This window comes from Balaenoptera physalus (assembly GCF_965194825.1).
Source record: "Balaenoptera physalus genome assembly, chromosome: 1".
Classification (NCBI taxonomy): Eukaryota; Metazoa; Chordata; class Mammalia; order Artiodactyla; family Balaenopteridae; genus Balaenoptera; species Balaenoptera physalus.
Window position 1 is genome coordinate 105,812,985 of NC_138882.1, and position 24,013 is coordinate 105,836,997.

The 24,013-nt window shown below is 32.2% G+C and overlaps 1 protein-coding gene across 1 annotated transcript in view; it reads left to right on the forward strand.

The window, feature by feature from the left end:
• The window catches only part of COL11A1 (collagen type XI alpha 1 chain), a 214,605-nt gene that overhangs the window by 160,730 nt on the left and 29,862 nt on the right, over positions 1-24,013 (forward strand). Inside the window, exons 43-54 of the mRNA XM_082451859.1 lie at positions 3,183-3,290; positions 4,226-4,279; positions 5,385-5,438; positions 5,937-6,044; positions 10,850-10,903; positions 12,387-12,440; positions 13,688-13,741; positions 18,984-19,037; positions 19,640-19,747; positions 20,059-20,112; positions 20,751-20,804; positions 21,826-21,879. Of these exons, the coding sequence (XP_082307985.1) occupies positions 3,183-3,290; positions 4,226-4,279; positions 5,385-5,438; positions 5,937-6,044; positions 10,850-10,903; positions 12,387-12,440; positions 13,688-13,741; positions 18,984-19,037; positions 19,640-19,747; positions 20,059-20,112; positions 20,751-20,804; positions 21,826-21,879 (810 nt within the window). The remainder of the gene's footprint in view (positions 1-3,182; positions 3,291-4,225; positions 4,280-5,384; positions 5,439-5,936; positions 6,045-10,849; positions 10,904-12,386; positions 12,441-13,687; positions 13,742-18,983; positions 19,038-19,639; positions 19,748-20,058; positions 20,113-20,750; positions 20,805-21,825; positions 21,880-24,013) is intronic.

The following is a 24,013-nucleotide window of genomic DNA, read 5'->3' on the forward strand; positions in this document are numbered from 1 at the left end:
AGTACTTTTGTGTATATGTAAGTTTTGACATATATTATCTAGTTTAAACCTATAATTTTCAAAATACCTTTTAATCACTAAGGCCTTAGTTTTAGCAAGATGAGTCAGATTTAGGAAGTTGCTTTCATTGTCCATTGACATTACTGTTTGTGATCTTGTTTAAGTATTTCCAAATTAAAGTGACTGTTTTTCTGTAATCTACTACCTTTTAGACACATTTAGAATATTAGAATAGGACCATATCACCTGTGGTTAGAATTTTTTGGTGACAGAGAAAGCATTTTTAATTGCTGAGAAGTTTTTAAAGCAATATATTTCCAGCTTAGTAAATTTGTTGAAAAATTAGACATTATTTTCTGACATGTTAAAAGACAACTATAAAAAATTGTTCTTTGGCTCCTTCTTACAATTTCTATAATTTCCAACCAATCTCAGGCACTAAAGATTTGTCCATAAAACTTTTATAGTGTACTGTGCACTGGGAGGGCCCTTTCATACAAGTTCATTCAAAAATCCAGGGCACCCGTATATTGGCACAACACAATGAAGAATGTATACAGAGAAAACAGATATGCATTGCTTTGTATACCAATTGAGAATATACTTATTAGAGAAGCCAAGAATCCTCTGAAGATAATAAGTTGAAGGCTGGGTTTTAAATACCTTGACTTTATGAAGAAAAAGTAAAATATTGAAACAAAGACAAGAATATGGAAAAGTATTGAAAATGATAATAAATTACTTTGATGATATAGAGGAGAAATTATTGACAGAAGCTCTTTTCAGAGATAAGATTTGGCCCGGGTTTTGTTGGTAATTGGTGGTATTATGAGGAGGGAGGGAAAGGAGAATGTTCTGCCCACCCGTTCTCTCTGTTATTCCCACCACCAACAAAAACTCCAAGGTGTTCGTTCCACTGTTCTTTTATTCAACAAATAGTTATTGAGAGCAACTAAGTGCTGGACACAGTATTAGGTAGTACTTTTGAAGAAGTTATCTATCTAGGGATGGTAGCATCAAATGGTTATAGAAGTGTTGGGTGAAAATACCCATAGTCCTCCATGCAGAGGTTTAGTAAAAACTGATGGAGACGTTGGCTAAGATGTTAAGCAAAGTCTTTTACCTCTTCCTAAACCCAAATATAAATCTGATATAGTGGTATAGATTCCACACAGACCAGGATCAGAAGAAATAAACAGCAGGTGATTCCTGGCTAGAGATTATGTGTACTGTAATGAAGGCACAGAAGAATTAATCTGTCTTATTTACAGATCCTCTCATATAAAAGGATTGATTTTTGGAGTTCAGTCTCTCAAGGAAATCCAAATTAAGGAGAAATATCTGAATCAGCTCATGTGTTCAAAATAGTGACACTGTGAATAGCACAGCACATTTTATGAGTGGAGATAGGTTTGAGACATTGCAATATTTAATTTGAAGGAAATAAAAGGTCTCCAGTGTGACATCAGAGGTATGTGTTAAATGATAATTATGGCATAGTTTTGAAAAATACAATAAGATCGTATGGAACCCAATAAAGTAATAAACTTGTTAACTGTTTTATAGACATTTTGTTATGTTTGTTGTCATTAAGCAATTAACTAACTAGCCTTAAATGGCTACTCTGGGCCACAGGCCAGTGAGGTACAATGGAAAACAAAATCAGACAGCTTCTGCCCTCACACAATTTATGTCTGATGGGACATTAGATCATAAGCAAAGAATCACTAAGTACCTGTATAATTACAAACTCTGGCTAATGATATAAGGAAATGTACTGGTGTATGTCAGCTTATAACAGAGGGACCTAAGCTGGAATCAGAGCCTTTCCTTGGGTAGGACATTGATGATGGAATGTAAAAGATGAGGAGAAATTAACTAAGTGGAGGGTCCTCCTAGGGGCATTCCAGGCTAAGTGAACAACATGTGCTCAGGCCAAGGGACAGGAAGGGTATGGCATCAAGTTTGACTAAAAAAGATCTACAGGGGTTGAAATATAGAGCACAAGGGCAAGGGAGGCTAGATGCTGGTCCATAGGTAGAAGGAGCCCGGTAATGGTAGACCACAGTAGCAGCTTGGTCTTTACCTTAGGAATGGTAAACAAGTAAATTGACTACAGAGAATGTTGGTAAGATGATTGTCTCTCTGATTGCAGCACAGGGGATAGTTTGGAAGTAAGAATAGATGTGAGATAAGAAGGAAATATTTCAATAGTTGAGAGGAAGTCTACTAGTATTTTGGGGTAAGATGTTAATGGTGGAGATAAAGAGAAGTAAATATATTCAAGAGATAAAACTTAGTCATCGTAAAGGGACACGAGGTGGTGAGGGACAGAGGGGTGGGGAGCAGGAACTAATGACATGGATTCCCAGCTTGTGTAATGAGAGAAAAGATAGAACCACCAACTGCAATCAGGAATAACTTTGTGCAGAACTGATGAAGTCTTGACTTTTAGGAAATCATTTATTTAAGCTCTGAAAGAATTTTTTGCCATCTTTATTATCAAGCCTATACTTTTTAAACTACACAATATAGTTAAATTTTAAAAGAGGAAAATAATGTCATTGTCAAAAAGTAAACAAAAAATTTTAAAAAGCTAACAGCCTTGTCATTTTGAATCAGTAAAAGCAGCACTGAAACAAAATACCAGAATCTAGAAAAATTCATGAAACATTGTTACAAAATAGAAAAAGTCTACACAGAAAGCATATTATAAAGTTGGGTATACGAGCAAATGCATTTTATGGTTTTTGAGGCCTGATAGGCACTGCCCAGCTATTTCAGTAGCAGCACAGAAAAAGAGTAAAGGGTCAGTGAGTTTTCACAAACATCGAGCATCTGATTTATCAATATATAATGCTTGATTTGAAAATGTGTGATTGAAAGAAAAATTCCAAATTGAGTCTTAATTGTTTTTGTGACCCATAACTTGAGATTCATAAATTGTTAACAGTGTTAGTATTCTTAGTCACGAAAGAATGTAGAGATCTTTTGTGTTATCATTTGCTACTAGGAAATAGCAATATATTGGGAAAATATATTTTGGGGGAAAATAAAAGCAATTTCCTTGTCAAATATGGAAGCCAGAGTATGACTGTTGTAGCTGTACTTAAAAATTGTAACAATAGCTAATTTATAGGTTTCTTACAGCAAAGTAATGACCTGCTGGATTTTCAATGCAGGGAGAAAAAGGTCCCCAAGGCCCTGCAGGCAGAGATGGAGTACAAGGCCCTGTGGGTCTCCCAGGGCCTGCTGGGCCTGCTGGCTCCCCTGGAGAAGATGGAGACAAGGTGAGTGCTCTTTATTCATATTAGTGCATCCTGTGAAAAATAAATTTTTTCTTAAGAATCCTGGATATAATCTCTTTTAAGATTAGATGTCAAATCTAAAGATATCTTTTCCAAAGTTTCAATACAGCTTCCTTGTGCTCAAAAGTTTTATTTTAGAGGTTGGGAATTATCGTTATCCCATGAAATAGTATGTAGGATATAAACAAGACAAGAACAATGGGAGTGAGAAAAAATAACAGATGCCGAAGTTGCTTATCTATTTTTAAATATATATGTTTCTGAAATAAATGTGAAATTAATTTAATTAATTACTTGTATACATTTAGCTGTGGTGTCTTGGATATTGCAGAATTAAAATTTAAGAATGAGCTGCATACATATTTGATAATCCTATACTTCCCTATTTTTTACTAACGTGTAAGTAACGATTCTAAGCTCTTGATTTTGAATGTATAGCTGTGTTGTTGTGTTTGAACTGAATATATTTTCTAATATTATTGTGAAATTATATAACAAAATTTGTTAACCAGTGCTCTGATAATGTGCAACATTTTAGCAGTTGGAAAACTAGGAGAAAAAATAACTGATTTTTGATTAATGTGTAATTATATTTTTATATAAATTAATGTATTTTCATTATTAGTTTATACTGGTAATATTTCAGACAAAATTGATTTTGTGAATTAAAAATCCAACTGCAGTATTCCTCAAAGTTCAGTTGACTTTTGTTTGTCTATATACTAATCAATATTATAAATCAATATTAGTCAATACTAGAAAGTGAGAAGCAGGCTTTTCCAATTTAAACTGTGACATTAAATGTTAGCACATAATTACTTTAAAGTAAAATTTAATCATACAATGATAGTAATGACAATGCAATGGCAGGTATGGCATATTAGAGATAAACTTTAACTCAAATCCTTCAAATACAGGGTGAAATCGGTGAACCAGGACAAAAAGGCAGCAAGGGTGACAAAGGAGAAAATGTAAGTTTCCTACTTCCTATTGAGGGGGCATTATTCATTTAACTCCTTTCAATGTTAACCATGGACATTTTTTCATATTACTATTCCCTTACCTCTCCGAAGATTATAATATCACTACTATATTACCTCTGTGGGAACTATTCAGTTTGAGATTCAGTCAATTTTAATAAAACCTCTTTTCAAATTATGTGTTAAGAAATGCAATAATTCCAACCCTAAGAGCCACAGAATGAGACTAAAGCATCAGCAATTTTACCCTTCATTGTTTTTGCATCGTTAGTTCAAATACCATATGGTTTGAAGACAAATAATATCTTAAAGTTGTTATGAAAAGGATTTTTGACCTAGTGGAAACCTGACAGGGCCTCAGGTACCCCAGTGGACCCTGAACCACACCTCCAGAACCTATGCTTTAAGCACTCTTCCCACTGTGTGGCAGTTTTAAGAAAAAGAACAATCCAATCCAATGACTCTTTAGTGTCTGGATCTTTTATAGTGCCTGATCAGTTATTTATGTTGAAAAAAAGGACAGTTAAGAAGTAATATTTATGTATGTAAGACTCATAAAGCTATTGAAATCTACTGCTCAAAATAAGGAGTTCCAGTATACTTAATATATAATATTGAGTTTGCATGTGTTTACATATAAAGAAAATTCTGAGGTTTCATATATCACTACTTTCTGTCATATAGAATTCCCCACATCCTATTTTTCATTTAGAAGCTAACATATGGATGCTTTTTTCATGTGCTCTTTCTGACACATACATATCTCATTAAAGAAATCTGGTATTTTGAAAATTTTCAAGTGTGAAACTTCAACATGATTTATATTAGCGTAGAAATCCATTTTTAAATATCCACATTATAGTTGAGAATGCTTTCAATAACTGCCAATTTAAAATTGATTGCAAGTAGGCAAGTCTGAGTCTCAAGGAGTATAATAAATAATGGTTGACTGCACTGAATGCAAAAACCTTTTATTTTTTTTCCCCAAGAAATGTAGAGATGCTTAATAGATTTTGATCAACCAAATGTTCTGCACATCATAGCTCAGGCTCCTCTGGCTTCAGTTTCAAAATTACAGATTTTTATCTCACCGCAGGGTCCTCCTGGTCCCCCAGGTCTTCAGGGTCCAGTTGGTGCCCCTGGAATTGCTGTAAGTATTCCTCTTTGTTCAGCAAATCTAAATCCTTACCGTTCTCTGATCAGATTTATGAACTGTCACATAACCAGTCGATTTCATGTGGTAATAAGTTTGTATGCTTAACATTAAATCAAGTTTAAATTATCTAATGTAGCTAACCAAGCTGATCTTTATAAACAAAAAACACTGTGACTTCATTTGAAGATAGATAATAACCAGTTGAGAAGTACTTACTTCGTAGACAATTCTGAACATTATTTTCCCTTTTTAAATAGCTTTTACTTCACTTGATATACGTGAGAAAATCAAAATCAGTCATATTCCAGAATCAAATAATGTAAGCAAAACAAACAATGGTATATTTGCAGCAGATAATGGAAATGTAACTTACTTTTTACTTGGTTACTTATAAATAGACTGATTAAATTAGAAATGGCTATATTTTTATGATGACTTGTAGCAGAATCATGATTCTTCCAGTTTGTGATCATTTTTATCGGTCTTTTCTAGGGAGGTGATGGTGAGCCAGGTCCCAGAGGTCAGCAGGGGATGTTTGGACAAAAAGGTGATGAAGGTGCCAGAGGTTTCCCAGGACCTCCGGGTCCCATAGGTCTTCAGGTAAGATGTTCTCTGAGTTGCACACCCTTGTCATTCCCACTTAATTTTCACACCAGGTTTTCTGGAAGTTGTAAAACAAAACAGCTTTCCTTCTTTCTATCTGGGAACTAGGGTACAAAGTTTAAGTATAATGACTGTTTTACTTAAATGTGTATCTGAACTTTAACTGCTTTTAATCAATTATTATTAATTTTTCTGAAGCTGCATCTGCCCTGGTTTCTGTTTCTGGAGTTTATTTAGCCCCACCATAGGTATAACACCCCTTTTCTTCATCCTCATTGTATTTGGAAAATGAATGACAACCTTCTTTAAGTGTGACAGTTAGAAGCAAGATGTTAGAAGCGTTCTTTCACACATCTCATAGCAAGAAAATTAGTACTCCAGATGGCTAGCAAAAACTAAAAGCCTTTTGAGAAACAGCAAACTGTCCATCGCAACTATTAACAGAAACTGCCAACAAGAAATGTTAAACAATAATAGGTAAAATAAACAAATTAACAGTAAATTGGTCATTTAAAATAACTTCTTAAATTTAGAATTATAATTTGTATTTTATGAAACACTTTCAGGGGAGGAAATATTAAATTGTAAAACATTGTAGGCTAAAAAGTTTTCATTCAAATATGGCTTACAACTGGGTTCTTAGGCAAAACATTGCATAGTAGACATCTGTTCTGAGTTGTTTTTCCACTCTTCCATGTGATGTTAACTGCTTCCTACAAACTTTGGAAACGTCTGATTTTCTTCTCCCACTTGCTTATTCAATACCTACCTAGTGATCCTCTAAAAGATTATAAAATTTTGTTTTAAATGCTATTTGGGTGCCATGTGAATATTAGTTATGCCACATTAGCAATTTTAGAAATGATTAAATTAAATCATCTAGTTCATTGTACTCAAAATTTTGTGAAGTTGTGGAAAAGTAAGTAAAAGTTGAATTTGTATAAATTTAATTTTTATCTCTATTTTCATAAGTAAAGTCATAGAATATTGGTTTTTAATATTAACTAGCTTATTGTATATATACAAATTATACTGTAAAAATATAATTATATTATCATAACAATTATTGTTATAACACTCAATGGATGTCTACCAGTGAACAGGATGTTACAATTTTCTACTTTTTTTAATGCCAAAATAATTATTTTTCAACTTGGAAAATGTAAAAACTTCATTTCATATTTGTGTTTAGCCCTTTTATACTTGTTAGACAATAATAAATAAGCAATCCTGAGTAGTATATATCAGTATGTATGAGAAGTACACATATTTGAAAACAACAAGGTATTAAAAATTAGATTGCCAATGGATATATTACCACTCATTTTCTGCTTTTTCAGTTAACTGATTATTCTGAATTCTATAAGGTTGTAATTTAGAAATTTAGTTATCATGATTAAAAAAGATGCCTTGTAGCTTATATTTACAAGATATTATATTAAAAAAGTCTTCATTTCCACAGAGTGAGAAATGTCCTCTTTGATGAGGATGACTCAGTAAATCAGTTCCCTGAAAAATTGATTATATTTTTCCCACAGCTACCTCTTTAAATCAGGAATCTGAAAAGATGCTAATGTAATTAACATGTTCACAATCACATCTGCATCCTTTAATTGAGTCTTCATGGCAGAATAGATATTAGCAATTATAATAGACAAAAATAATAATAATCTAATATTCTGTTTAAATGACTTGATTTTTCATTTCTATGTTTACTATTTGTCTGCATATGAAGGAGACATATAGAATGAGAGTTCTTGGCCTGAATTCATTTTTTTATTTCATCACTTACGTAGTAAATGATTTTAAATTGACAGACCTTAAAAAAGTCTCTCCATGCATAAATTACTCCCTAGGAAAGAGGTAGGACATGTGAAAACTGATTAACACTGGAGTGCAATTTTGCACGTTTAGTTCCTGCAACAAGAGAATTTGACTCATTATGTTTCTATTAATTTTAATAATAAGAACATTCTGTCTTAACTCGAACTATAATCAAACTTCATAAAAAAATAAATATTTAAATATTTTTCTATTGGAAGGTTTCTATTGAACTAATGTTAAGAATAATCATATGCGCAAATAAAAGATGGAAATGTAGACTGGGCTTGTTATAGAAATAAAAGACAGCTATGAGCGAATATTTATATATCATTCAATTTGGGGATGCACTCTGTACTAAATCAGATGCACTCTGTACTAAAAGTGGTGGAAACCTGTACAGAAGATAATAAATGTGATTGTTAACTTATACAGTGTTTATAAGAACTTAATTATGTTTAAGCTGTAATGCTTACTACTTAAGGAAATGGACAAACTGAAATGTTTATTTCATCTGTGTTAAAAATCTACTTGTCTGTTAAGAATTTGAGTTCATGTGTTCCATCAATGAATTAGAATCTCTTAGGTTGTGGATCTTGGAAACTAAAATTTTAGGGATCTCTTTCAAATAATTTTTAAGCAGGCTAAAATCAGAAGCACTACCTGGCTCTTTCCTCCCAGGAAACTTACTAGGAATTTCTCTAGTAATTCTAGAAGCTAGCATCAGATGACGATAACTATTTGGGAAGTACATATGATAGGTTATTTTCCTAGACATCTGACTGATACATGAGAAAAAATAAATGACATTCTGGTATATGTTGTTCATTATAAATCAGTAATTAAGATTTCCTCATAAAAATGAATATATGGAACATTAAAAAAAGTTTACAAATATACTCGGTAAAGTACCCTCTCTCCAAACTGAGAGTCATATGGAATTAGTAGGTCACAAAAACAATTTAGTGGGTTATTACCAGCATTAAGAAATGAAATATATTTAAAAAAAAAATGAAATATAACAGGATAAGGTTAAATAGAATAAAAATATCAAAGATCATCATCTATCCATTCAAGGTAAGTATTACTTTTTGAAACCCATGTTTCAGCTATTTTACATGTGCATGTTTACTAGGTAATAAGTAAAATGTATTTATTACTGTGGGTTTTAGTCAAATACTTTGTAGCCACTGTGTGTAGGACCAAGTCAATAACTTTACTAAAATATCAGTAGAAATGTAGAGCTTATGTAGTGTGTATTTTTTATTTCTTAAATAGATTATACCTGACATACTATTGTAAAAACGTTTAAATATGTATAAAATGTATGATTTATATACGTAATGGTAACCCCAAAAACATTTTAAAAATTAAAACAATCCATAATTCTACCATTTTAAAACCTATTACCACTTTTACTATTTCTGTCCAATAGTCATCATACCTATTTTAATACATATTTCACAGTTAAATTTATAGTATACATTCATTTATATTTGTATTTAATACTTATCATAAACGTTATTCATATTTAGAATATTAGTATCATAATTATAGTCTTATAATATTCCATTAGTTTATATAACCAAATTTATTTAACTATGTTTTCTTATGATTAAACATCTGGAATAATTGAGAATTTTAACTATCATAGCTAGTGTTACAAGAAACATCTTATTGCATGTAGCATTTCCTGTTGATTTATTTTCTTAGAATTCATTCATTCATCATAAATTCAACATTTTATTAAAATCTCAGTTTTTCCCTGGTCCTCTGCTTATTGTTAGAGATAAATAATTGACACCTGAAATAGCACTGCCCAGTGAGGATAAGTATGTAAACAACTGGTATAATTGTGTTTTTAAGTGTACATTCGAATATGTACAAAGTATCATTGTGATATGAAAGAGGAAATATAAACAGCTCTGCATGGGGGAACTAGTCAGGAAGAGCAAGAGGAAGTAAAATAATTTTTCCATAAAGACGGGGCCAGGTGAAATTTGTGTGCAGCTGCTCTGAGTTTATTCAGTAGCACAAAACCTCTCCTAAAGCACTTACACTGCAAATGAATGTAAAGGAAATGGATTGAGACAATAAAGGAAGTGTAATATATCAGATCTCATGGCCTATGAGTTTTTAAGATTCAGAAGTGGAATTAACAGATCAGAAGTTCAGAAGAGGGCTTCCCTGGTGGCGCAGTGGTTGAGAATCTGCCTGCCAATGCAGGGGACACGGGTTCGAGCCGTGGTCTGGGAAGATCCCACATGCCACGGAGCAACTAGGCCCGTGAGCCACAACTACTGAGCCTGCGCGTCTGGAGCCTGTGCTCCGCAACAAGAGAGGCCGCGATAGTGAGAGGCCCGCTCACCGCGATGAAGAGTGGTCCCCGCTTGCCACAGTTAGAGAAAGCCCTCGCACAGAAACGAAGACCCAACACAGCTATAAATAAATAAATAAATACTTAAAAAAAAAAAAAAAAGTAAAGTCTATTAATTAAAAAAAAAAAGTTCAGAAGATATTTGTAACCCTGGATATATATTGGATGGAATATTTATTTTTGAAAGAATTTTGACTATACCTAGCTATAAAATCCTTTCTGGATAAGGTGTTTTAAAATAATTTGGGACAAGATTTTTCCAAAAAATTTCTACAATGGTAGTTCCATATACTACTCATAAAAGATGGAGCAAATGATTTAGTATTCATAAATTCCCAGACCAAATAATGTGCTTAGTTCTTGTAACTGAAATCAAACAGTATATTATGCAAAGCATAAATTTTATTAGTGAATGTAGATATAAGATTCCAGCATATGTAGTCAATATTTGCATTATAAGTATTTTGACAAATGATAGTTTGACTCAATTTCCATGTTCTTATTTAACTTATATTTAATTTTTAATTCTATATTAGAAATTAGCCAAATATATGTTTTTAAAATACATGAATGACTTTTATTGTTTTCTACTATATTTTCTTAGGGTCTGCCAGGCCCACCTGGTGAAAAAGGTGAAAATGGGGATGTTGGTCCCATGGTAAGTTTTTATGTTTTAGAATTGATGTATGCTGTGAATTTCCACATTACTAACATCTTTCTTAAGGTTTATTAGTATGAACAAAGTAGCCCTAAAGACTATGACTTTTCAGATTGATGCCTCCCTGATTCTCACCCAAACTAGCATCTGCCGCTATTGAAGTCTCCCCCCACAGTCTTGACTAATTCTCTATCTTTTCTCTTTCTCACTTTGGAGTAGTGTTTTATACATATATGGTATTCTTTGGTTGATGTATTGTTATATATTTTTTATTTCAATGTGTATTTATTGTTGAAGTGTATATAAACTGCCACGCTTCAGTTATTTATTAGTCTTTAGCTCTGGACTTTGATGTGAAACAGGTAAATAATAGATAATAGTTACACAGGATTTAGATAATTAGCAAATGTTAACACAGTATTAAAAATTAATTGTACTTTGAAACAAATTCTTAATTTAATAAGGAATTCTGTCTTAATCAGAATGCTATAACATAAAAATTTGCATTTATTGATTCTGGCTTTCTCCTCTAAGTTTAAGTCTAATAATTCAACTAAAAACTTGAAATACATATATTTGTTGATTGAGCACTACCTTGCGTAAGGAAACAATTAGCCAAGGTCATTGAAATCTATAATGAAATGTAATGAATACATTTCCTAATTGCTCTTTCCCTTCAATAAACATTGCCCCCAATTTTTGCTTCCTTCAGAATACATATTTTGATATTTTTATATTTGCATGTTAGATTTCATTTTCTTCAAATAAGAAATTATTCTTATTACAATAAACTTAAAAACTGAGAACATAAATATTGCTGATTCAAATAACTAATTAATACCTCAAACAGCATCACTTACATAGCAAACTCCTCTCTAAATATGCTTGCTATGGTTCCCTGAATCATTAATACATTCTTGAAGTAAGGGGTTCTGGCCACCAGTATTTTATAAAAAGTGCCCCAAGGTAATCTTAAAGCACAACCAAGAGAGAGACCCTTTGTTTGAGGAAGACAACTAAATAATTAATCTTATTCCAATTCTAGCATATGTAACATAAGAGCTGACATAAAAAACAAAACAAAAATATACAAATAAAAATATGGAATTAATGAATTCTAAATCTACTCAAGCACCATTTCCTCTTCAAAGTTTATGTTCCTTTTATACTCTAGCATTCTAACATATTCTAGCCTAAAATATTTCTAGCTGTATGCCTTCATTGTACCAGATAGTAACAACAGACTTTTCTAATTTTTAATTAAATTGTTCTTCCTGCAGTTCTAATTTCCCCATAGCTATGTGTAAATAATCATTTGCTAACACGATGTTGTATCCATCACAAATGACTTATAACCCTGATATGCTTCACTGACTATGATTTTGCAGGCTGAAACTTCTTTTAGTTTTCTTAATCACAAAATGAAATATCAGAAATGCATTTGAGTTTAGTCTTCATAGACCTTAATATTCATCTCTTACAGGGTCCACCTGGTCCTCCAGGCCCCAGAGGTCCTCAAGGTCCCAATGGAGCTGATGTAAGACTGTGAAATATGTTAATTATTTTGAAGTTATATAGATATTATTTAATAGCAGGTAGTGTCAAGATATAATGGAGACAATTACACTCCTGTTAAATGTTTAAGTGAACAAGAGCTCAAGGATCATTTACTCGCTCCATTTTATTTTACAGGAAAAGAAAGGCTTTGTAGGGAGCTAAGCCTCACAAATATAATATAGGTACAAAATTTACAGTCAATATATATTAATATTTATTGGTGAGTGAGAAATACTAGCTCTAAGAACTGCATTGTTCAGTTCAGCACACTGTCTTGCACATAATAACTGTACAACGTTGCTGAATTGTTTCCAATTTAACCTTTATCTTTTACAATTGCTTGAGGAGATGGTTGTAATTGGCTTGATTGTACTAGCCTAGGTCTGTACTCCAAACAGCCTTTATTTATGCATCTACTATCTAAAAGTTCTGTATTTTGTATTTTCTTTCTATAAAATATGTCAGAGTAATATGTGCATGATAATATGTGCACCTCTTACCATGTAAAAAATGTTTCCTCTCAACTGTATAAAGCTTTCCTTCCCCAAGCTTAATTGTTGACTGACTGTTCCAATATTACAGGAATGTAATGCCGTATTTATCTTACTGTTACCATTAACAAATTTATAGGCTTTGATGTTCTGTTTCCATTTGACTTTCCCTTTTCACAAAGAACAAGTCATTTATTCTTGTCTTTATTGCTCTTCTATTATTCCTGCTTTTAATTTTGGCAGACCAGAACTGGGTAAAATAGATTAGACACAGATGTACTAGAAATGCTTTTAGGTTTTAATTCTCCCTATGTAATTTAAAGGTTAAGAGATGATTTATATTGTTTTTTTCATGGATTACATAATTCGTAACCAGAGTCATATTTTGATCCACTAAAAAAATCTACAAAATCATCCTCTAAATCTGATCTCTTCAATAGGCAGAGAGATTGACATTATGTTCCAAGTATCAACTGACATGACTAGAGTTGGAAAGTCTCCTACCTTATCTTCAAAATTCTGGTGAATTTGAAAATCAATTTAGTATAATTAAATTATTTGCTATCCAGTAAATTTGACAGCTCAGTAAAGTTCATCATTTTGTCTCATCTTTCAAATGACTTGGAATATTCTTGCATAATATTTCTCTCCCTTTGAGAACAACTGGACATATATTTATGATTATGTATTTTATTATAAGAGCAAGGATAACTGTATTCATTTTCCTATACTACAGGGACCACAAGGACCCCCAGGATCCATTGGTTCAGTTGGTGGTGTTGGAGAAAAGGTAAGGAATGCAGTGATAGACAGTTTGAAACAGCGAGAATTGAGGAATTTGACAATATTAGCTAGTATTAGACGTGCTTTTAATAGTTCTGTCTTTCTAAGTATTTTACACATAGTTATATGAACTACAGCTCATCTACTCTAACAGTTAAATAATTAAAGAAAAAGTGATTTAGAGATATCACATTTTTGATTGACATGTATTGTGCTGAGCAGTGGATTATTTACTTTAATCAACACAGCCACTCCATGATGATGGCATTATTATTATTACCCACATTTTTAGGCTGAGTGAGCTGAATCGTAGAGAATTTCAGTAATTCCATTAAGGTTTTGTTATTAGAAAGGGACTAAATCAGGATCCACTCTAACCCACATAAGTTTCACTAGACTGTGTCTCTAGTAACCATTCATTATTGAAAATAGAAGAGATTGGTAACTGACTTAAAAGCGAAAAAAGATGTAACTGACTTAAAAGCATAAAAAGAATCCTTCATATTACAAAAGAATTAATCATTCAGTTCGTCATATTTGGAGTTATATTTTCATTACTAATACTATGACCTGTCTTTGGCACTTTTCAAAATAGTTGGCATGTGCCATAATATCTGGGCTCAGAATAGCTTCTTTTTTTCATGAACATGATTTTATTTAAAAATATCTGCTCTTCCTTTTTATGAAAGTGTCAAAATGATCCTCTGATTTGTTATTTATGCATTCATTCTCATTTCTTAAAAGAATTTTCAAGAAAATTAACATTGTTATTTGCTTTATTTAAAAAATAATTTACCAGTTTTAAGGGATGAAAATTAAATGTCATACGATAAAATATTATGCAGTGAAAAAAAACTTAGAAATTTCCTGAGTTTGCTTCAGTTTTGTTAATAAATATCAAAAGTATAGACTTATCCTAATCATAAAAATGATTCTGTTGTTTAGTCTCAAAAATTTTGACATATCATATCTTATACTCATTCATTTATCTTAATCAAAGTATTTGGCCCTCAGAAAAAGAAATGTAGTAGGTTGAGAACCTAGTATTTTGGTGTTTATTTCTTCTCAATACCCACATTCTAGTATTTTGATTATAATTAATTTTATATGATCAACTATTATATAGTTTCTTAATTACTAAATTAGAAATATTTGAAAGTTATTATCTAATTCTTACTGCATAAACGGTCTAGTTTTTTTGATTGACCAACTCTTGGTTTATGTTCTTAAATTTAAAGTTTTGTGTTGAAAAATGCAGATAAGTTGAGAGTGTAACTGAAAGAACTTTTTTGTTGAATTCAGTTGTCATAGAAAGAATAGCAGAAGAGAGGCCTGGTGTCTAATGGTATCATAGTAGTAGACTGATGAAGATGGCCCACACCTTTCCTCTTTCTTCCCTTTGCGTCATCCTCTTTCGGCTCTAATACTGACCAGATAGTTGTGAGAACTAGCCTCTAATTTTAGTTTTTTGCCGATATAGCAAATTCTAAAACCATTTAATAGTCTTTTCAGCTTATTATACTTGTTTCCTACAGCTTTTGTGTGTGTGCAGTGGGAAAAGTTTTAAGTGCTTTAGTTGCTTCTTTTATGGTTTTATCCTCTGTGCTACCCTTGAAGATAAACATGGATGCCAGATGTTTGGAGTTTTGGGGAACTTCTTTTCCATACTGTTTCCATTTGTTTAAAGCCTATCTGGTAATACTTGGCCAATTTTGAATCTTCACAGAATGATTCAGTCAATCAGGATGGCGTTCGACTTCTTACAATTAAAACATACCTGAATCTAAATTTGTTATACTAAAAAAACAGAGTTTTATTTTTTCTCTGTTTAAAAAAGTTTCTATGTGACAGCAGGATAGAAATGAAACCCTAATTTTATTTTTTTCTTCAGAATCTAGGGTAATACACTTTGATGCAGATTACAGATTTTTGACATCAACTCTGATTTGGTTTGAATTCTTCCCCGTTTCTATTTTGGAAAATTTATTCCCAGTCACTAATTCAATGAAAAAAAAAAAAGAGAAACTAAGATACTTTAGTCATGCTGCACTTTGCTTAAATAAGTTTAACTTGTTTTCCATATAATATATATTTGCTATTGATAGATTTTGTACTTTAGTGTTTTCTTCAAAACAAGGAGACAGATCAGGATATTACCTTAAGAATGAGTACATCTGTTATGACTTTAGGCATACGGAGTAATTTGCTGTCCCTTCTGAAGGGGGCTTTAATCTTAACAAGTGCACTATAGAATGGGATAAAATAGTTACATGATAAGTAATAATAAATGTATAAACTAGCACCTCCTTTATATGCCAATACTCTTCATAGAATTTATATTATTGTATTTAAATCAATTATTATTACTTAGAATAAACATGGTATAGCCTCATTGATACTAGAGATATTTAATTTGTATAATGTAGTCTTGTTACAGTGTTTTATTTCTTTCCTTGTGATTTTGTCCCATCCCCTTTCCAAAGATTTTAAATGAGACCTTTATAGATTTAATATTAATTTCATCTTAAGTAATTGCTATTTATAGTGCACACTTATCTCTAATACTCAAAAAAGGTAATTTTCATATATATATTAGAGAAATTAATATTAATGCATTGCTCTCAAAATGAAGAGACTTTGTAGTAAAAATTTGTCTTTAAATTTTTTTTAATGTTTTTTATTGTGGTAAAAGTCACATAATATAAAACATACTATTTTAACCATATTTAACTGTACAGTTCAGTGGCACTAAGTGCGCTCACATTGTTGTGCAGCTCTCACCATCATTCATCTCCCGAATTTTTCACCTCCCTAAACTGAAACTCTGTCCCCTTTAAACACTGACTCCCCATTCTCCCTCCCTACTCCCCTTACCCCCTGACCCTTGGCATCTACCAATGTACTTTCTGATTCTATGAATTTGACTATTCTAGGTACCTCATATAAGTGGAGTCAAACAGTATTTGTCTGCACCTACTGTATGTTGGAATGCATTTTTAAGATTAATTTAATATATATCCTACAAATAGATTGTACCTTCTTTTTTTCCCCCCGTGCTATACAGTAGGTTCTCATTAGTTATTTGTTTTATACATAGTAGTTTATATATGTCAATCCCAATCTCCCAATTTATCCCACCATCCCCCCCTTTCCCCCCTTGGTGTCCATACATTTGTTCTCCATGTCTGTGTCTCTATTACTGCTTTGCAAATAGGTTAATCTGTACTATTTTTTGACAATTATTTAATCCTGTCTCTTCACCACCTATTATTTCCCTCATAAAAAAAAATAAACAAATGGAATCATTTCAGAATCTAGTTTAACTTTATAGTGGACAGGGATTAAAGGGGAACAACAAAATACACAGATTAATAAAAAACACAAAATATGCAGTTATTTCCCTTCTAGTTCTAACTCTTATGGTAGCACTATGAGTTAATGTGGTACATATGAAAACATTTTGTACATAGTCAATAGATTTCCTGTATTTCCTTTTTCCCTAGCTTTATTGAGGTATAGTTGACAAATAAAAATTGTGTACTTTTAAGGCATATAATTGATATTTTGATACATGTCACATTGTGAAATAATGCCCACACTCAAGCTAATTAACATATTCATCAACTCACAGAGTTACCATTTTTTGGTTGTGTGATGAGAAAACTTAAGATCTACCCTGTTAGCAAATTTCAAGCACACAATACAATATTGTTAATTATAGTCATATTGCTATATATTAGATCTCCAGAACTTATTCATCTTGAGTATCTGAAATTTTGTACACTTTAACCAACATTTCCCCATGGCCCCCACTCTCCAACCCCTGGTGACCACCATTCTACTCTCTGCTTGTGTGAGTTTGGCTATTTTAAATTTCACATCTAACTGAGGTTATGCAGTATACTATATATATTCCATATATAAAGAATTTAATATGGACATTTTACAGTTGATTTGAATGGCAAACTGCTTAAGTTTTTTTCAAAGATGTGAATAATGACTCATAAAAATATCACTTGCATTTTTTCCATCATACTGGGATAGATGAATGATTCATTGCTTTGAAAATAATGAAAATGCAATACTTTACTTGTAAAGTTTATTCAAGATAATTGGAAATATTTGCTACTTACTTGAGAGAGAAAATAATTTACACATAATAATACTAATGAATGCTTAGAAAGTACTTGATATCTTCCCTCATTATGCAGATAATTCAAGAAGTTAAAATATGTGCATATTCTCAAAGAATAAGAAATTATGTACACAAAATAGTCTCTCCCCTGGAATTATGTTTATATTTAATATAATACATTTCAAACAAATTTATGAGCAGTGGGTCTGTGCCAGGAATATTGGAAATAGCTGAGCTAAAAATTAAAGAAAATTCAGGCCTCACATTTTTAAAAAATTTAGAACAATTTTCACTTCAGAGTTTCTAGTACTACTGATTTTGTATAGAAACATGGTACATGAATGTATTGTATTACTTCACTTGGATGATTACTTGAACCGAATATTATGTTTGTATGCATTTCTAAGTGCGAAGAGTTAGTAACAGACTTTCGTAAGGGAAGCCTACTAGGCTAGGAGGTTTATTTATTATTGCACTGAGCCATAAAATAGCCATCCACATTTACACATGGAGATCATAAAGACTACCAATATATATCCTCAAACGGAGCAGTTTTAATTAGTATCTAAGTATCTATGTGTATCTTATAAATAGTGTTTTTGTATTTATTTATAGCTCTACTTTAGACCTCTTTAGACCTCTACTAACTAAATTTTATAGGATTATCAAAATACTACGAAATTGTTTGATTATTAAAGTAAATTCATATTTTAGTACAAAACATTTTAAATTGTTTAATCCATAAACTTAATTATAATATGAATATTGATGCAACACAAATACACAATTTTTAGGAAATATGCAAATGTCTGTTTTGTGTGGTTTGGTGGTAACTTGGGTTAATGCTCTGGGTATTAACTAACTGATGAGAATTGTAGCATCCAGCTTATCCAGTTCTATCTCCCCACTTGAGAAATAAAAGTATTAAGGTCAGTAATAGGAAAAGTTTATTCTTTTTATCAAAGTTGTCCGCTGCCTAAGTTGTCCGCTGCCTTTCAAATAATATAATGAGTTAAGGGCTAGTTTAAAGTGTCATGGTCGTCATTGAAGGAAGTTTTACAAATGTGAAACATTGTTTCTGTGCTATGATACTCTTTTGATCTCTTCCTTATAGGGTGAGCCTGGAGAAGCAGGGAACCCAGGGCCTCCTGGGGAAGCAGGCACAGGCGTAAGTGCTGGCTTATTTTCAATGTAGTGTGTTATGGATCAGATATTTCCTTCAGAGTATTTTAAACATGTAACTTAACTCCTAGCTGTGATTCAGTTCTTTTCACTTTCCAACCCGTTAAGAATCATCACCAGTGCAGAGCCTTTTTGTTCAATAATTTTGCCTATCCTCTGCATATTTTGATTCACACAGAAACTTAAAAAAAAATTACATTAGCATAAGTTAGAACATTAGAACTATAAGCTGTTTATTGCATATATCTTTGGTGGACTGTCCACAAAAGAAACCAGCAAACCCTGCTACATCGAGTAAACATTTATGAACTGTATCAGCATTATATTATTCTAATTTAGATTGGTTTAAACTGAGAGTGAATTTCACTCCCAGGAAACATTTGGCAATGTCTGGAGACATTTTTGGTTATCACACTTGGAGGAATGGTAGCTGCTGGCATCCAAGTAAAAGAGACCTGAATGCTGTTAAACATCTTGCAACGCATGAGACAAGCTCCCACAGCAGAGTATTGTCTGACCTCGTATGCTAAGGTTAAGAAACTGATTTAAAGCTTGTAAGATAATCATTCTTTTTCTTACGTTGTGTAGGGTCCCAAAGGAGAAAGAGGAGAGAAAGGAGAAGCTGGTCCACCGGGTGCTGCTGGACCTCCTGGTGCTAAAGGACCATCAGGAGACGATGGCCCTAAGGGTAACCCGGTAAGTGACCTTGGTCCTCTTTAAAGTGGCATCTATGTCAAAGCCACTTGAAGCTCTTCGTAGAAAGACTAGAAATCATGAGACTTTGGCCCATAGCTGGTGAAGCTGACTTTTCATCATTTGATGTATTCATAAGCATTCTCAATTCATTCCATTTTTTAAAAAATTTCTAGCAGAAGAGAGATATTCTCATACGGTTTTTTTTTTTTCTCATATGGTTTTACCATGACTTTTATCTCTTAAATTTCAGAATATCATGACTTTATAAAAATTTTTCATTTATTTCCTTTCCTTTAAAAACATTATTTTAGGGTCCTGTTGGTTTTCCTGGAGATCCTGGTCCCCCTGGGGAACCTGGCCCTGCAGTAAGTATCATAGAAAAACAAAGGAATTATTTTGCTGGGGATTGTTCCCAGATAATAATTAAAGAAAAGTCTTAATTACTTCAGTGGATCCCCAAAAATAGGAATAAAAGGAAGATGTAAACTGTAATCACAACTACCAGAATAAAAATTCATATATTTGGAGACTATCAGACTTGTGCTGCATGATTATTATTATCTCTTCATTGGGTTAGTTTTCCAGACTTTGTTGAGTTGTACATACTAATTATCTGAGTAGCCGCATTACTATCATTTCAAAGTTACAAGATTTTTGCTTTTACCTCAGTCCATTCTAAAATGCAAATTCTGTCTCAAACTGCACCATATTTGTTCATGGTTAAAGGATACACTGTCTTTCTATACTAATTACATCCTCTCCTTTCCTTATATTAAGAGCATACTATATTTTAAATTTGATATCATAGCAATTTCATACATTTTATGGAAAGAGAGATACCATAATCCTTAAAAAAACCAACTGAAAGAATATAATAATACTTTTGTTTATCTGGTAATAATTTTTCTTAAGGACTAAGATGGTACATCATATCATTTTTTTTCTGATAAAAGTTAATTAATAGTGAGAAATACCTGGGTTCATTTTCTATTGCCCATTATAGGGTCAGGATGGTGTTGGTGGTGACAAGGGTGAAGATGGAGATCCTGGACAACCGGTAAGTAAGCACACTATTTTTATTCAATCTTTGCATAGTCTCAAGATATTTTAAAGAAATAATCAGAAGTAATTACACTTCCAAAAGCATAGCTATGTGTGTACATATTCAGGTATATTTGAATTCCAGTTTAAAGTCAGTGTTACATGGAACATTTCTTACTTGATGTGATTTAAGAAATATCATCAAAGCCTTCATAATAAAAACTGTAGTCATATCATACTAGTGATTTTGTCATATTATATTACATTGAACTATCTCTCCAACTGTGGAAAGTCATTTTAAAAACACAAGTAAGAATTAAATGAAGAAAACTAGGTTATCAGCCTATTATTAGCATGAATTACTTCAATTACTAACCGGAATGAACTCAGCTTTTTTGGACTCTTTTTTATTTTTAATTTGGGAAATGCAGTAGGGGGCTTTGACCACATAAGTTTATTTAGGGAGGAAGTAAAGGAGGGCACTGACTTAAGTAGGAGTCAAAGACAAACTGCACTCTTAACATAACTTTGTCTCTAGAGCCATACCCACTGGATACTTGCAGTCAAAGAGATATAGACTTATTCTGTGTAGATAAGACTTGTGGGTCATATCCCAGCATGTTGCATACTCCTTGGAATAAAATGCTAGTGTTGCACAAGATGAAATTAGAGGTAATAGATTTATGGTTCACAGATGTATGTGATATGCGTAGAATTATTAACCATATAATTCTATTAATTAGTACATCTATTGGATGCTTGTCACATATAAACTAGCACTTTAAAAAAACAGTTTTAAATAGAAAGAATTCGACTCACTTTTTTCCAGCTGTGAAGAAGTTTTCCATATGAATTTACCAGCTCGAATTATAGATATCTGGAAGAAGTTTAGGTATCTGAAATAGGGCTAAGATTTTCCAGGAAAGATAGATGTGGAGAAATGAAGAAACAGGTTGGCTTCAGTCCAGATTTTGAACAGTGCTGGGAGCCATAAAATAATACCCAATTGCTTAAAAGGTATTTTTCACATTTTTTAGGGTCCTCCTGGCCCATCTGGTGAGGCTGGCCCACCAGGTCCTCCTGGAAAGAGAGTAAGTTTTTTAAATTCTTTATTTGAAACATATACTCATTATCCATTGTGTGTATAAATTTATATCATATTTGTAAGCTGTAGGCAGCACATTATAATGGTGCTGAAAAACGTATGTCCTAGAGAGTGATTTCTTAACTTTGTCAAAATACTTATTAAAGTAGAACACAATTTAATTGACAGGTTTAATCTGTCACAATGAAAAATAGTTTCCCACTTCTCTGTGCTTAGGTCTCCGCTGTACAAATGCCATAGGCTCTTATAAAAGACTCTGCTGATACCCTGAATTTCAGCTCATGGTATCCTACAAGGAGATGAATTGTCCAAACTCCAGTGCTTGTTGAAAATGTTATAGAAACCTGAATGCAGTATCAGTAGAATGAGCTCAGGAATCAGCATATAATGTTAGATTGCTTTACACTGTCAAACTACTCTGATAGGATTTTAAGAAAAAGCTATAGTAAAATATAAAGGTCTTGTTCAAAATATTGGCTACAGCGGACCCTAGGAGATTTGCTTTACTGCCTTTTTCCCACTATTATACTGTTTTTATAATAAAACAATCCTGTTGACCTGCCTCTTGCAGCACTTCTATTAATACACAGTGTTCTCCTGAACCTCCTTTAGTCTATTTTCCAACCTATCCATGAACAAAATATTTGGTCAACATTGAAATATATTTCTTAGGCTCATTTCCCCTTCAGTAATCCAAAGACACAGAGCAATTGGGGCCACTCTGGTTTCTAATGGTAGCTTTATCTTAGGAGAATTTTCACACTACACATCTTCCTATACACAGAGTGTGACAGGTTTTAATTCTGTCTCTCAGGACATAAATTGAGTCAACATTTACAAGCAAACACTTCTCTTTGCTGGAAATGAATTTAGTTTATAGTAAATATTTTCTCTGAATACAATTTTCTTCTCACTGACCCAAGTGCCTTTTTTACTTTTCTCCTCCTCTTCCTCTTTCTCATTATTATTATTAATATTATTATTTTGTTTGTTTGTTTTCTTTTTGTCAGCAGCCCAAAAGCATAATCTTTATAGAAAAGAAACATATCCCAAAACAACCATTGGGCTGTTATTCTTAGAAAGTAATTACAAAGTGTAACATGATGTTGAGATCTGTTGCCTGTTTTTGCCTACAGTCTGAATGTTCTTAAAACTTTCCAAATGGATGAATATCTGTTCTATTATTTCAGACCTTTTAGAAGAATACTTATATAAAATGTCTTTGAAAATTGGTGGAAATCTTTCCTGAGAAAACATGAAATCATTTTTGTCTTTCTCCCAGTCAAATGATGGAAGGCTATTTAATGCGGTGGTTAATAAGTCAGTGAAGTCATACTACCTGACTTTTAACCCAGCTCTACCATTTATTACTTGTATTTCCTTAGGCAAATTACTTATATTGCTTCTCAGGGAGGGCCTACTATACCTAGGATTTATAAGATAACTCATATAAAACAAAAATAATATGTATTCACATAATAATGTTAGAGTGTTAGTCTTTAGTTATGAAATACTTATTGAATAGTTATTATAAGCACAAAATTATCATCTTATATAGGTATAAGTTATTATGCTTTTGATGCAGAGGGAATTAAACCTTCCTTCAAATTGTAACTACTGGAAAAGGAGGAACTATATAAAAATATATTTTGAATATTTTATTAACATCTACTGGCAGCTTCTCAGCTCATTCCATTATCCAAAGCAAATTCTCAGCAAGTGCTATATAGTTCAGTTTTATTTTAAAATATGTCAAAACAGATTGTTCACTTACAATCTTTGATAAGTTCAACTAAGTACCATTTGCTATTTGGGATGTATTCTTTTAATATGTGACAGAGTTAGGGAATGAATTAATTTCTTTAGTGAGACAGTGGTGGATCATGTGGCTTACTCATTTTGAAAACTGAATGATTTTGAAATTTAAAAAAAGTAAATAAATATAAACAATTTACTAGGGAGTATGAATAGAAACATGCAAGAAAAGGGGGGGCACTTAGGTGTGAACCAGTATATCAGATACCTCCTTTAGATTAATATGTGACTCCAAATTTACATACAAATGTATAACAAAACTATTAAAAAAATCTTAAATCTATTAAGCTATATATGAAAGTATT